We start from the raw sequence: 15,536 nt of genomic DNA, 5'->3' as shown, positions 1-15,536 counted from the left end.
TTCTGGATTTGACCCTTTGGTTGTAGTATTTGGCTACCCTCTGTTGGTAGGCGGCTCGGCAGAGATTGGCATCGGCTTGCCTTTCTTCGATCATGTCCAGGCCGAGCCGAAGTCCGGTGTCATTGGTCTCAGGGTTGTATGTGCCAGTCCGGAATGAAGGAGTCCCCATTTCGACCGGAACAGCAGCATCGGTTTCGAATGGCCAGGGACTTACTACGGCCATTGTGACTTGCCCTTTCGCCTCCGGCATAGAGCCGATCAGATAGAGTCCCCACTGCGCGAATGGCCAGGGACTGGATATGGAGGTCAGCAATTGAGGAGGCTGATGGGAAACCGCGGAAAAGTGCTGGCATTTGATACAAGTGCGAGACAGAAGATCCGCATCCATGTTCAGCATAGGCCAGAAGTAACCATGTCTGATCGTCTTGTAAGCAAGGGCTCTTCCTCCAGAATGGTTCCCGCATATCCCCTCATCGATTTCTCTTAGTATATCCTGACCTTCTTGAGGCATGACACACCGCAGGTAAGGCAGAGAGAAACCTCTTTTGTAGAGCTGACCATCGATAATGCTGAACCGAGCCGATCTCGTCTTGATGAGACAAGTGTTGAGTGCTCATTTTACACTATTTTATGATACTAACTCCCTAACCCAGAGTGCAAGAACTCGATATTTTGTGTGTTGTTAGTTTGTTTTTGTTCTTATAGGATAAAGTGAGCAAAGAAGAGAAAAGGAGCTGAAAGAGCCATTTTTAGACATTTCCTAGTCAAACTAGGAAAAGTGGAGAAATCCTGGTCAAACTAGGAAAAGAGCTAAAATCCTAGTCAAATGAGGATTCCTAGTCACACCATAAGACATCAAGTCCAGAACCATCATTGTCGAGCCATAAATGAGAAATCCTGATTGGAACAGGAATTCCTGGTTGAACTAGGAAACCTAACCCTACTAGGGAAAGGAGTCCTAATGACACTAGGAGACTCCAGGGGCAATATGGTCATTACGAGTAATCAAAATGGATAAGGAATCTTTCATTTACAAGAAATCCTAGTTGCACTAGGAAATGTTGGTCAAAGTCAACTCTACAAAGTCAAGGTTTCAGAAGCTTCTAGAAGGTGGTGGACATCCATGGAAATGAATAAAGGGAAGAAATGAATTTTAATTCAAATGGAAATGAGGGGCAAAATGGGAGTCAAAAGTCAATGGTCAATAGTCATAGATGGAAGTCAACAAGTCAAATGGGCCATAGCACTACAACAAATTTGACTTTTCATGACATTTTATTAATGGCGTTTTAAAAATCAATGTCATGAAAAGACACTATTATGGCGTTTTAAAATAAAACGCCATGGAATACAGTATATAGATAGTTAACTATGACAATCAAATAAAAATGTCATTAAATAATGAAACAATGACATGAATATTGTGCCATAAAAATTTAAAAATGGGATGGCGTTTTTCCAACGTCATGGATACTTCGACTAAACCATGACAACATAGAAATGTCATAAACTTGAATTCTAGGACACTTTTTCAACGCTATGAAAAATCTGGCGAATTAAAAAAAATTTCAGCCCAAAATATTTGCCTCCAACGGGCGGGATAGAAAATTTTCGCGGAAAAACGAGCCTCACCTACCACCAGACTCAGCCACACACTAAACCTCCACTCTCGGTGTCTGGGTTATTGTTTCTGTCTGAATCTCCACTTTCTCCACACACTAAATCTCCATCCTCTCTGTGAGCTTGCCTCTTATTCCTGTGTTCTATCTCTGGAATATATCTCTGCCCCACTCGTTGTCACATATGTTGAAGAAATGGTTGGAACCCTGTAGAGAATGAAGAGGAGCCAAGTTGTTTCTCAGACAATTTCATCTTCACTGTTTCTCTGAAACTCTCACGGTAAGCTTTGAAACCTGTGAATGGTGAATGGTGTTGGAATCCCTGAAATTTGGGATTTTTTTTTTCCTGAACGCATTTGATTTCTAATTTGTAAATGTTTTCTGATTTCTGATTGTAAAACAATGTCGGCATCGAAGCATTTCCTGATATTGCGTCCAGAAGCAGTGCGGGACCATCTACGACGACGTCGTTTAAGTCAAGGTTGGTTTGTTTGGTTGAGTTTTTGGCTTTGTTTTGCTCTGGTCTTTGAGTTGTATTGGTTTTGGGAATCTGGGTTTTTGTTGTGATAAACCTTTTTGAAGGTTTTGATGATTTATGGGTTTTAATGGGGGTTGGTGTATTGGGTGCCAAATCTCAATTTTAGTGCCCCATTTACGTTCAATTTCATCTTGAAGCTCTAGTTCTCATTATTGGTGAACCTCTGAGTGTAAACTAAGCTGTGCATTATTTGAGTTAATGTGTCTGCAATTATACATTTCTCTTACAACTCTAACTTATTTGACAACAACAATGTTCTTTGCTTTGTGTTTGTCTTTCAATGCCGAGCAAGTAGATTAGCAGTCTATTGTTTGTCAAATTGTATATTCTTTGGACTAAAGAATCTGAGACAATTTGTTCTGCTATTTTGCTACATATATATGCAAAGTTGTTGTACAAATTCATGTGTGAGTGGAGGTGGTCTTTTATCAATATGTTATAATGGTTGGGATTACAGTCTATATATATATTCTACGAGAAGACATCTAAAAGCAATAGCATTGATGATAATTGTTATTGAGAGAAATGGGACATAATGTACATTCTGGATATTCATTTGTTAGCATAGACAACTTTCATTTATATAGGTTCAGTTTTAATTGCAATTGTGAATGCTCCAAAGTGAGACATGAACATTCTGTATTTTGGAGTTCATTCATTTGTTAGCATAGGAGAGATAAATTATTTCAATAATATAGGTGCAGTTTTAATTGTGATTGTCCAATAGGCAAGGCTTCCTTATTTTTCTGAAAAACATCATTTAGCAGCTAGTCTTACGTAAGTTTGGTATTTTATTTTTTCTCTTCCCCCACCTTATTTTTCTGTAGAATATGTGAAGATTAGATGCCAACATGAGGCATTAAGACTTGTAGCATTCTATTCTCTCAGGAAATACAATATTTACAAGAGAATCTGTTGGCCTTTTACTAAAGAATAAAGAATAAATAGAATACTTAAATTTGGAAGGCCCCTGTACCTCAGATTGCTAGAAACTGCCATATAAACTCCATAGGCTGCACTAGTTGATAATATGGGAACATCCTCTGCTTCACCAGCAAAAGATTTATCGAAAGCTTTTCGTGCATTAATCAATGCATTTGTTACACCTGTACCAACCTGAAAAAAAAAAAAAAATGTAATCAGTCATATGGCATCAGTAGCCATTTGATGGCTACTGATGCCATGAACCATATAACAAAAATGGTAACTTATAACCAGAAATGTTCAGTACTTCAGTTCCATTTTGCTTGCTATATCTCTAGTCCTCAAACTAGAAATGTTTGAATTACTTAGTTTTCAATATGAAAAAGGGCAGGTTATCTAACATCTCCTGATCTCTCCAGGGGTATGGCGTAAAGAAAAATGAGATTTACTTTGAATAGCAATAAATTAAGAACACTAGAGTCTCAGAATGACAGAACCTATTTAGAAGACTGGTTTGAGGGACGCCTAGTCTCAGAATGGCCTTTTCATATTATTTGGAGAAAAGTATTTACATGCTTGTCATTGATGATACATGATTGCAATTATCCTATACTCATAGAGACATGGCCACCAAATCAATGCAGTTCTACAAATTACTTGGTTTATTTTTGAAAAAATCGAGTACAAGATTAGATTGTATTTTAGATAAACAAAGCTGAAACAACCAAATGTAAAAGACCATTAAATTAGAAACAGTCAAGGATTATAATTCAAGTAAAGAAAGAAAAAATTGATAAGCAAATACTACATATGAGTGCTACAATTGAGGAATTTTATGTTATGGATTTAAGATTGCTGAAGCTTTCCATTATGTTTCTAGGTACAAATCCAAGCCTTTTGCTGTTAAAATTATATAGCCAACCAGAACATCAGCTGTTTATCCTGAACGCAAGGAAAAATTTCAGGAGGTTACATTGCTGTCAAAGGTGAAACATGAAAACATCGTGAAGGTATGAAACTTATTCCCTGATACTTGCATTTGTCTAACTATATGCATATATATTTCTCATCATATCTCGGGAAACCTTTTCTCCTTTTGTAAAGGACTTGAACTGTTTATACTTGTCTGTTATGATATACTATTTTGGTTCCTCCGTCCCTTAGTTTCGGTGATTAGAAGAATACCCTTACGAAAATTAACCTTTTGTTTTAAGAAATATATTTATTCTATTTATCAAGGTGACATGAAATTTTGACACAAGGAAATGAACACCTCCCAGTCACTATACACGTACATCTGTTCCTAAATTGGTATTCAATGCCCTGTGTTAGCTTCTGCAAATTGGCCAGCAAGTATTTAATATTATGCTGTTTTGGGATAATCTTGCCTTGGAGTAATAATGCTTCTCTTTTAACTTCCTAAGGTACTGATAATGTAACCATTTATGGAGCTTTTGGCATTATAATGATAGGGAGTAAAGTATATTTGGAGAAACTGGACAAACAGCTCAAGCTATACATCATTATATGAGAACTGTCTAGCACTCTAAACTTGATAGAGCATTATCTGCAGAACGCCTTTAAGAAGTTGGTATTATTGACATACATAATGATGTCCGTAATTTTGGAAAGCTACATAATAAGAAATAAAATCTCAATTCGTTTTTGGTTTCTAATTCTTTCAGTTTTGTTGTTCTTCGCCTTCTAATGTATCTGGTACAAATCTGAGTGTGGATCATAATTTTATTTCTTATTAGTGTGTGTATATATAATATTCATAAATCCAAGTGTTGTAATTGAGGAATTTTATGTTATGGATTTAAGACTGCTGAAGCTTTCCATTATGTTTCTAGGTACAAATCCAAGCTTGTTGCTGTAAAAATTATACTGCCAACCAGAACATCAGCTGTTTAGTCTTAACGCAAGGAAAAATTTCGAAGGGAGGTTACATTGCTGTCAAAGGTGAAACATGAAAACAATCAGGAAGGTATGAAACTTATTTTATTAGATCATAGTTGTGGTAAATATATGTGAGATGGATTGCTTTTGAATATGTTCTGCACTGGATGTAGTTAAGGTCTGAAACTTTAATTTGTGTAAATCATATGTTCTTAGATTAAAAAAGCTTATTAAGGATGGATAAGAGCTGGACAACTTTTCCCAGGTTTCTTAAAATATCTAACTTTTCCCATAGATAGTTTAGGGACTTATTTAGAGTGGATAGTAATATATGTATTTTTTTCTTTCTTTGTAGCATTAGTCGGGAGTACCAAGAAGGGTTAACAATCTTCATTAAAAATGCTAAAGAGTATGCAAGGAATCCTGATATGCTCGTATGTCCTTGTAGTCTCTGTAAAAATCTTAACTCACAAAATGATGAAGATTTTTACATGCATATGCTCAAATATGGTTTTGACCCTCTATACAAGGTTTGGATCCTCCATGGGGAACAACCAAGTAGTGGTACAAAAAATGCAGATTTTCAGATGCCTTTGCTAAATGAAGATAAAAACAGGGCAGATGTACAAATGATGTACAATGATACGTACATTCCTTTTGATAGAGTCGAAAATTTGGCACCTAACAATGTAGAGGAGGGTTTAGCAAAGAAGTTAGAGGAGGCTGAATCTCCTTTATATGTAGGGTGTAGAAAGTACACAAAGATATCAGCTACCTTAATTCTGTACAAGCTTAAAGCTGCACATGGCTTGACTAATAAGGCATTCGATGATTTTCTTGAGACTTTTAAGGATATGCTTCCGGATGATAACAATCTGCCAAACTCTTTATATGCAGTAGCAAAGTTTGTAAAAGAGTTTAATTTAGGGTATGAGAAGATTGATGCCTGCGTTAATGATTGTTGCCTATTTAGAAAAGAGAAAGAGCACATGGAGACATGTCCCAAATGTGGTTCATCACGATGGAAAGTAAACCCACGCACTAAGAAGATTAAGAAGGGTGTTCCAAAGAAAGTTTTGCGTTACTTTCCTATAATACCTAGATTTCGAAGGATGTTTCTTTCAATAGAAAAGGGCCAGCAACTAACTTGGCACTCCACTCACCATAGTCAAGATGGAATGATGCGTCATCCGGTTGACTCATTCGCATGGAGGATTGTCAATAATAAGTGGCCTAACTTTGCATCTGATCCTAGAAATCTAAGGCTTGGGCTTGCGACTGATGGGTTTAACCCCTTCAATAATGGCAGTACATATAGTTGTTGGCCAGTGATCTTAGTTACCTATAATCTGCCACCGAATGTATGCATGTCGCATGAGAATTTGATGCTGACTTTACTTATTCCTGGCCCAAAACAGCCGGGAAATGATATAGACGTGTATTTAGAACCACTTGTGGATGACTTGAAGGAGCTTTGGAATAATGGCGTGGACATATACGATGCATTCAGCAAATCCATGTTCAACTTGAAAGCCATTTTGTTGTGGACAATAAATGATTTTCCAGCATATGGAAATCTAGCTGGATGTACTACAAAGGGAGAATTCGCTTGTCCAGTATGTGGTCCGAATACGTGCTCTCAGTGGTTGTCAGTTGCAAATAAGACTGTGTATATGGGTCATAGGCGGTTTCTTGTACCAAATCACTCGTGGCGCAACCAATCAAATTTGTTTGATGGAACCAAAGAAACAAGGAGGCCACCGAAACCATTATCTGGGCCAGAAATTGCAGCTACTTTATGTGACTTTAGAAATGAGTGGGGAAAAGGCCAAAAAAAGAGAAAACGGGTAGAGAAGGGGGATTCATCTAAAATGTGGAAAAAGAAGTCAATATTTTTTGACTTACCATATTGGGAGGTTAGTTATTTTTGGCATTTTAAAGTTAATTGTTAGTTAATTTTAGTTTACAGTGTATCTTAATCTTTAAGGGAATAGTAAGTGTATATTGTGTTATTGGTGCTGCAGGTATTACCATTACGCCATAATTTGGATGTAATGCATGTAGAAAAAAATGTTTGTGAGAGTGTTATAGGTACAATATTTGATGTTAAGGTGAAGGGAAAAAAGAAGAGAAAATCAAAGGATATGGGAAATTCAAAGGATAAGAAAAAAGCAAGGAATATTGGAAAATCCTCAAAGGATAAGGGTAATTCTAAGAATGATCCTGATTCGCGAAGGGATATTGAGCTGTTGGATCTTGTGCAAAAGCTGCCTTTGGAAGCACGCAACAACAAAGTGCAGTTTTCATCAATACGCTATACACTATCAAAGGCTGAGAAGCAGAAATTTTGTGAGAGGCTTTTTAGATTAAAGCTACCTGATGGATATAGTTCTAATATTGGGAATTGTATCAAGGTGAAAGAATGCAAAATACTTGGTCTTAAGTCCCATGATTACCATGTGTTGATGCAGCAATTGTTATCAGTTGCTATAAAAGGAATGTTACCTGATGGGCTACGAAAGGCAATCTTTCGGCTGTGTTCCTTTTTTAACGAGCTATGCCAAAGTGTTATTGATAAAAACAGATTTGAAGAATTAGATGATGAAATTGTGGATACTGTCTGCATGTTGGAAAGGTACTTCCCTCCTTCCTTTTTTGATATTATGGTTCACTTAACAATTCATCTAGGACGAGAAGCTAGATTATGTGGACCGGTGCATTATCGGTGGATGTACCCTTTTGAGAGGTAATGTAACTATGATCTCTTAAATCCTTAGTTAAAAGTAAGTTCTAACCATGCATAGCTAATCAGTTTTTATTGGACTGCAATTGTTAGATATATGAAGGTGCTTAAAGGGTATGTTAAAAATCGTGCACGAACGGAAGGATGCATAGCAGAATGTTATTTGGTTGAGGAGTGTGTGAGATTTTGTAGTGGATACATGCCACAAGTGGCAGCAGTAGGTGCTAAATACAATCGCAATGAAGAATTTGCAGATGAAACAATCGTATGCGGGAGCCCACTGCGTAGTGGGCGAACAAGTGAATTGTCAGCTGAAATGATAGAAGTGGTTCACCTATATGTGCTACTTAACAGTGCTGAAGTTGAACCCTATATTGAGTGAGTACACTAACTACATCTTCCCTTAATGGCTACTTAACTGACTAGTATTCATGACAATGTAATTTTTATATTAGGGCACATAAGGCTGAGTTAAAGCATTTAGATCGGCGTTTGCTACATGATGATAGTTTGCTAGAGAAAAGACATTTACAAACATTTAGGGAATGGTTAAAAAGCAAGGTTAGAAAGACATTTCTTTCTTTTAAGTACTTCCATGGTACAAAACTCCTAAATTAAAGCTTAATTTCATTCTCTTATGGTTGCACAGGTTGAGTCTGAAGCAGCTACAGCTGCAAACAAGTCTGAGACATTTGAATCTCTTGTAAAAGGGCCTAGGCGTTATGCAAAGTCTCACGCTGGTTATATTATCAATGGACAACGCTTTCACACAATAGATGTTGATAATTCTACACAAAACTATGGTGTTTATGTTGAAGCTGAAACATTATGCAGGGCTAGTGTGAAAGACACATCACAAATTGTTGCTAAAGTTGATTATTATGGGGTTATAAAAGACATTTTGCTGCTGGACTTCAACACTTTTAGGTTACCTGTATTTCTCTGTGATTGGGCCAACATTGTTAGTGGTGTGAAAAGAGAAGATGGTTTCACATTAGTTAACCTTCATGAAGGTTTAAGTAAATTTGAAAGGGATCCATTCATTCTAGCTTCACAAGCTAAACAAGTCTTTTATTCTAGAGAAAGTGAAACCTCAAATTGGTATATAGTACTAAAGGCACCACCAAGAGGTTTTCATGAGTTGGATCCATATGATGAGAGTGTTTATACATCATATATGCCACAAGATGTATCTACACTTGATATAGACAATAGGGACATATCTGCTCCAACTATGTAATGTTTAATTTAACTTGTAGCCAGGTGTTAATGGCATCTTTTGGGGAATTTTGAATTTATATAGTTGTTAAGGCACCAAAGAGTGTTTGTCATGAAATGTAATTCTTGTATCTTGTGAAGTTTCTTATGTTTGTAAAGTGATAACAGTTATTCTTTAATGAATTCCATATTTTTTGTTACCCATGTTACTAAATTTAGGCTGCAAAATGGTAATAGAGTGATTAACTCAACTGATTGTTTATATTTTCAATTCATAGCTCAGATACCTTGCTTTATTTTTCAAGTTATACTTATACGATTACGTGAAAACTGATTCTGCCTTTGGTGTGGTTGCTGTTGCAGTACCTAACTTATTAAAGTTGACCTCAAATTCTGCATTTGTTGCCTACACTATGGGGGAGGTGAGCTAGCTGCAATACAAATTTGTTTTTTTATTAATTGTACATTTTTTAGTTCATTTCCTCTTTTATACTAATTTTGGCAAATATTTTGATTGTGCAGCCTTCACATCCAGGAAAAAAAAGAGCTAGCCATGAAATTGGAGAAGGGCATTCTGTTAGAGATGAATGCTCTGAATCCAGTCCTCAAAAGAAGAAGATTAGGGGCAAAACAACACTGCAAGTGATGGCAACCGGAGAAAAAACCCGCAAAAATGTTGAGTGGAACGAATTTGGCCAACCTGTTGGTGTTGACTCTATACGTTTCAGTTCAACTCTCGGGTGTATAGCACGAGAATTGGTGCCAATCAATGTATGTAGTTGGGACAAAGTGGAAACCAAGATTAAAAGTGATGCTTGGAAGCTCTTAATGGTAATGTTATTATATATATATCTATATATAATGTACCTTTTGCAAATTTTTATAAGGTTATACCTGATTGTAATTCATAATGTATGATGCTTAATTAAGTCTTGACTCAAATGGCAGCAAAAGTACACAGTGGATGCCAGCCACAAAAAGTTGATATTCATGATGATGGGCAAGTTATGGAGAAGCTGGAAGTCCGCGTTATCCATCTCAATTAGAGAAGTTTTACAATCTGGACAAGATCATAAACGCCATATTGCCCTAATCAAGCCTGCTGATGTCAAACAGAAGGAGTGGGATGCATTTGTGACAGAACGCATGTCAGATGGGTGGAAAGTATGACTATTTGTGTTTCGATAAGGGAATTTGTATTTGTAGATCTAAGATTACACATGAAATTGACTGATGTTCTTATCATTCCAGGCCAAAAGTGAGAAAATGAGGAAAATACGAGCCCAACAGACTCTACAGCACACATTGAGCCGAAGAGGTTATGCACGATTGGAACATGCTGAAGTAAGTACCACTCAAACATACTTGTAGAACAGTTAACAGCATGTATGACCAATATTTGGTGTTTATTTGTGTATGCAGAGAACAAAGAACCCCGATAAACCTTTGAGTAGGCCTGAATTATGGATTAAGGGACATATACCCAAAAAAGCCAAAATGAGTGAGGCTGTTGCTACTACAATTGTATGTATTAACTATGAATTCAAATATGCCTTGCTTTTTTCACCAATGCTTTCAACTATGGTATTTACATTTATTTATTGGCTGATTTTAGGAAAAAATCAAAGAAAAAATGGCAAGCACCCAGCTAGTGAGAATCCAATTGACATTTCAGAGGATGCATTGACTGAAGTGCTTGGTAAGGAACGTCCTGGTCGTGTTCGAGCACTACGATTTGGAGTTACACCTACGAAGGTAAATGCTCAAATCGAAAGCAATTCATGGAGACAATCACTAGTGAATGATATGAGTCAACTGTTGATTAGACAAAAGCAGCTAGAGGATAGTATTGCTCAATTTGCATCGTACATGGTAAGTTTTGACAGATACTCTAGTGGTTTTTCTCAATTCTATTACTATAACAGCATGAAGCATCTCAATTGTTTCTTTTTTTTTATAAAAGCAAGGCAAAACTGGTGAGGAAGTTGCAAAATGCCCAGATCCAACTCCAAAGGTAAAATGATTCAAATAGTTTAAAACAACAAAGACATCTTCTTCTACATTCTATTGCCCATTTTCCAAATTATAGTGTAGAAAACTGTATCAACTAACATGTTTACCTCGGAAGCTGACATTTGAGTATTTTTATTGGTTTTATTTTAGTCTCCAGAACGTAGTACCCAAGTCCTTCCTAATGTGAACCTGTCTAGTGGAAACCTTGTTAAGGCAAAGTGTACACTTTTAAATTGGGATGGAACAGGCCAAGAAGTGGCAAGAGCAGAGATTGAATCTACAGATCCGACAACACTTATACATCATGTTGTCCTTGGACCAGATTGCTATAAAGTTTGGGTGCAAGACATTGTAGTTCATCAAGTGCCATTGTTCAGGAGTTCACGTGAATTTTTCATACTTGATGATGCTTTGGGAAGCACTGTTGCTTGGCCACACAAGTATATTAGAATTGACTGATGTTTGAGGTAATATCTAAAGACTTTGGTTTAGTTATGGCTTTTTATATTGTCAATGTTTAATTTTCTTGCTGTTAAGGTACAACATGAATGATGTGATTGTAGATTTAGAAGTAGTTGCTAAGGACACTAATTAACAAGTGGAAAAGGTTTGAGGGTGTGGTCATCAACTTTCTATAAAATTCAGCTTCCAATCCCACTTGGATTGACTTTTCCGAGCATCCCATCTGTTGGTTCAACAAATCATCATATTAAAGTTGTAAATAGCCCAGATTAACATAACCAAGCAACAAAAAAAGAAAAGAGATTAACCCAGAAACCAATTAATTAATAAGGTAATATAAAACAACACACTTACTTACCAGGTAGAATTCTAGCCCATGAAATGGAGAACCTGTATGCATTTATCCCTAGGGAATGCATCAGCTCAATGTCTTCCTATATATACACAAGTCCCAAAAAACTAAATGTAATTAGCATATCTAGTATACATTTAGTCTTCTGATTTTAATTGTAATTAAAGATCATAAGTATCAAATGAATACCAAGTAGCGATGGTAATGGTCGTCTGCAAAGTCTCCAGTCTCATTATCCACTATTTTTCCTGAAGTATTTTATAAATGTAGACATTAATTTAGTTAATTAAGACCTGTACTTTGCAATTAGCAGCCCAACTGAGCAGAATGGTATTAATTAAGATTAATTAGAATTTGGTTATTGAATTACCTGGAATGTGACTATAAACATCCCAGTTGCTTAGGCTCTTCCCATCTTCAAGATAAGCCCCTTCAACCTTACAAAATTGAATTTGTATGAAAGTTAAGTTGATATAGTTTCAGCAAAGAAAGAATTTAAGAAGAAGAAGAAGAGGAAGAAGAAGAAGAAGTGCCTGATAAGATGAAGTGCTTGCTCCAAAGAAGAAGCCATCTGGGAACTGAGACCTTTGAATTTCTTCTTCATCTTGCTTGAGACTTTGAGCTAAATAAGCAGTGGAAATTAGGAAGATAACAGAGCAGGACAAGAAACAGGGCTGGAATTTCATATTGTAATTGGTTTCAAGTTTTGCGGTTTATGATATTAAGTTGGTGTATATATAATATTGACTAGTTTTGGGTATAGCTGGAATTATGCATGTCAAGTGGTCTACTGCATTTTGGGACAACAGGTAGGTAGTAGCTTAGTCTTGGACTCGTGGGTGAAACCTAAAAAACAGATAAAAATTAATCAATTATCTACATTACATAGTTTAGTAAAAAGGAAAATTCCTTTGTCAAATTAAATAGTAAAAAGGAAGAAAACAAAAAACAAAAGGAGAGGACAAAAATTTGTGCTTTTTGTGACTGTGAGGCAACTGCAGGCTGCTTTCTTTATATTATTAAATAAAACCCTTATTTTTTAGGTGAGGTTATTTAATTTTCAGTCCTTTAGAATGTCTCATATGCTCTATGAAAATAAACCCAACTAGAAAATATATATATCCCTAGCTTGTTATGACAAAACATTAATTAAATGATATCTTGTCTGGATAGGAGAAATATAATGGCCATAAGAGTTTAATATCATCATGGGACTTTATGATCAGGGAAAACATGCATCTTGATCATGACCAAATATTTCATTTTGTACAAGGTGCTAGGGAAGCATATATATTCATGTGGACATATATTGGAGAAAAAAAAAATCTGTCTATTAATGTAGGTTATTGCATTTCCTAAATTTCTTGACAATTCTTCTTGCTTGGAAAAAATAACAAATTAATAGACATTTATTACATGAATACCTTCAGTTTGGTGATTCCCTATGCATCAAAATATAGAGGGTACCTGTTAAAAAACTCAATTAAGCTTAGGATTTCCTTTACAAGTCAGATAAAGCCTAGGAGTAACTGGAAATATTTGTTAGAAATACATTCTGATTGTCCTTTTTTGAACATCTGAGTTACGAAAGCGAAACATAACTCAAATTAGAAATCAAAATTGTGGTGTTTGAATCAATAGCTGAACAATTTATGGCTTTTTTTGGTGTGTATGTTTTCTAATGAGTTAAGGATTGAAATAAACTATTAATTTCTGACCAATACAAGTTTTATTATTTGAGATGGGTCTGGTACTCTGGTCTGATTTTGCTCAAATCATAATTATGCACATTCCCCACAAACGGGTATACACACACACCCTAGTCATTACTGTTTTCAAGGAAAAAAATTGTAATGTTTAGTAGGACTTGGACTACTTTGGTGTTCATCTCCAAGTTTGCCCATCACTAGTGTATTAGCTGCAAAAGGGCTGAGCCTTAAGTCCCAAATTTATATGTGATTGAGAATTGAGAAAAGAAAGTAGGGGATTAATTTGTGAGCCTTAAGTCCCAAGTTTGTGAGCCTTAAGGGCAAAAGGACTAATTTGTCACTGTACAACGCCTCATGTGCACTTGGTGCCATTTTTTTGGTCAATTTGAGTGTCTTTTTTTTAAGGTGAATTTATTTATCATTAAGTGGACCTTTTTAATATTTGAAAATATTAAGTGAGTTTATTTAATATTTGGTGTGTAAACTAACTTTTGAATCGTTTACTTTATAATTTTTCTGCACTTAGAGAGCGTGGAATGCAAGTGATCTTGCCCTAGTTTATAATTAGTATATAAATCAAATTGCTCAGTAAACTTAAGAGTCATCATCATGTTCTCTCATGGATAATTAGTTTACATCATATTCTCTCATTCATATTTCATGCTTCTCTCATATGGACAAAGCCTAGGGGAAGTTCTAATATGTCATCCACACATATAATTAATATTCTATCCCACGAATTCAGGGTGTCTAATTGATTGATATTTGATAGTGCACCTTTCTTCTTGATTGCAAAGTCGATATAAAGGTTAATGTACCAAAAAATAAGTGGATATATAGGTTCATGCACCTGTACTATAATTCAATAATTGCTCAACTACCTTCTCGATTCTGCTGTGAAAGTACTCTTGTTCTTTAATAAGAGGTAAAAAGTTTATTCAAAAAAATAAGAGCTAAATAAGTAGTTAGTCCTTCAGCACGAAAAATTAAAATAAGAAGAAACTAGCTATTCTATGTTGTTTATCTTCTCCCTTCCCAATATTGTTTCATAAAAAGGAAAAAAAATACAGTATTTTTCATTAAAAAATTATTATGTTTTTATTTCAAATTGTCGGTTATCCACATGTGCATCGTGATTGCATGTACATATTTCAGCTATTAGTTATGATTCTATTTTATACATTCTTTTGCACCCAGCATATAAATTTTGTTCCTTTACTTTTCCTAACTCTAGCTTTGAACTGGGAATTTTGGTATTGGGGAATAATTCAATTCCTTGATTTATTCATATTCCATGCAATGTATGTTTGGACAAGGTGGATGTGTTTCTCATCACAAGGCAGATATGTACAAAGAAGCAAAGTCCCAAATTTATATGTGATTGAGAATTGAGAAAAGAAAGTAGGCTTGGGAAGTCCCAAATTTATCTATTTTGCTGGCAGATTTCAACCTCATCATTTCTGTCCTCTGCAACATCCTTGTATAATTTGCTAGCTTTGATTAATTAAAGCTTTGCCTTGAGTTTGATCAGAGTTTATATCAACTGGGGATATATTTAGCTTTTCATACATACATATGGCCAGTGACTTGTTTGCATGATTTTTTTTTCATCCAAAAGCCTATTTGCTCACACTTGTTGTTATCATTGTCACTGCAGATCAAGAAGCAAAGAGTGGAATTAGGAATGACCATCACAAGCAGTGCTACTTTTTGGACATAATCATCCTCACTCAAATTACCACTAATAGGTTGGCTTTTGAGGATTTATATATATGTGCATTTTGAGACAGTATTTTAAGTTTCTAGTGGTGTATGTACTAGCTAGAAACAATGTCAATATTATTAAATGACATTTCATTATATGTATTAGAATTTCATTACTATATATATAATTATCCTTAATTTTGTTGTAATGGTAGAAAACCTTGAACAATTTGGTTGCCTTTAATGTAAATTCTAATTTGGTATTAGATTGCTTTAGATTGGTTGCCTTTACTGTAAATTCTTATTTTGTTGACATTTCATTATTGGTTTAGCTTTAGATTGCTATAATACATGC

The 15,536-nt window shown here is 35.5% G+C and overlaps 2 protein-coding genes and 2 long non-coding RNA genes across 4 annotated transcripts; 3 read left to right on the top strand and 1 right to left on the bottom strand.

Moving 5' to 3' along the window:
* The first annotated feature begins 1,506 nt into the window (after nt 1-1,506).
* LOC147286239 (uncharacterized) lies at nt 1,507-15,294 on the top strand. Its single transcript, XR_015122024.1, has 5 exons — nt 1,507-1,899; nt 2,037-2,100; nt 3,962-4,091; nt 4,935-5,068; nt 15,135-15,294. It is a non-coding gene; the product is annotated as an uncharacterized LOC147286239 (long non-coding RNA).
* LOC147286242 (uncharacterized) lies at nt 5,217-8,963 on the top strand. Its single transcript, XM_086239200.1, has 7 exons — nt 5,217-5,245; nt 5,336-6,896; nt 7,005-7,091; nt 7,185-7,726; nt 7,817-8,101; nt 8,179-8,284; nt 8,379-8,963. The coding sequence occupies exons 1-7, from the start codon at nt 5,217-5,219 to the stop codon at nt 8,961-8,963; spliced, it is 3,195 nt and encodes a 1,064-aa protein (XP_086095326.1).
* LOC147286241 (uncharacterized) lies at nt 9,647-10,443 on the top strand. Its single transcript, XR_015121633.1, has 3 exons — nt 9,647-9,772; nt 9,890-10,285; nt 10,364-10,443. It is a non-coding gene; the product is annotated as an uncharacterized LOC147286241 (long non-coding RNA).
* Nucleotides 11,596-12,518, bottom strand: LOC147286240 (beta-glucosidase 18-like). Its single transcript, XM_086239199.1, has 5 exons — nt 12,302-12,518; nt 12,139-12,205; nt 11,958-12,016; nt 11,775-11,850; nt 11,596-11,639 (listed from the first exon to the last, which is right to left on the bottom strand). Exons 1-5 carry the CDS (start codon nt 12,452-12,454, stop codon nt 11,596-11,598), a joined length of 399 nt encoding a protein of 132 aa, XP_086095325.1. The 5' UTR covers nt 12,455-12,518.
* Nucleotides 15,295-15,536: the final 242 nt, after the last annotated feature.

The sequence above is a fragment of the Dryas octopetala genome, chromosome 4 (assembly GCF_963921425.1).
Source record: "Dryas octopetala chromosome 4, drDryOcto1.1, whole genome shotgun sequence".
Lineage (NCBI taxonomy): Eukaryota > Viridiplantae > Streptophyta > Magnoliopsida > Rosales > Rosaceae > Dryas > Dryas octopetala.
The sequence above is the reverse complement of the archived record's forward strand: the minus strand, read 5'-3'. Positions and strand labels throughout refer to the sequence as shown.

Coding starts and splice junctions, on each gene's coding strand:
- LOC147286242 (XM_086239200.1), top strand. CDS start 5,217: ATGGATAAGAGCTGGACAACTTTTCCCAG. Junction 5,246..5,335: donor AGCTGGACAACTTTTCCCAG/GTTTCTTAAAAT, acceptor CTTTCTTTGTAG/CATTAGTCGGGAGTACCAAG. Junction 8,285..8,378: donor GGGAATGGTTAAAAAGCAAG/GTTAGAAAGACA, acceptor GCACAGGTTGAG/TCTGAAGCAGCTACAGCTGC.
- LOC147286240 (XM_086239199.1), bottom strand. CDS start 12,454: ATGAAATTCCAGCCCTGTTTCTTGTCCTGCTCTGTTATCTTCCTAATT. Junction 12,206..12,301: donor CAAGCACTTCATCTTATCAG/GCACTTCTTCTT, acceptor CAATTTTGTAAG/GTTGAAGGGGCTTATCTTGA. Junction 11,851..11,957: donor ACCATTACCATCGCTACTTG/GTATTCATTTGA, acceptor GTGTATATATAG/GAAGACATTGAGCTGATGCA.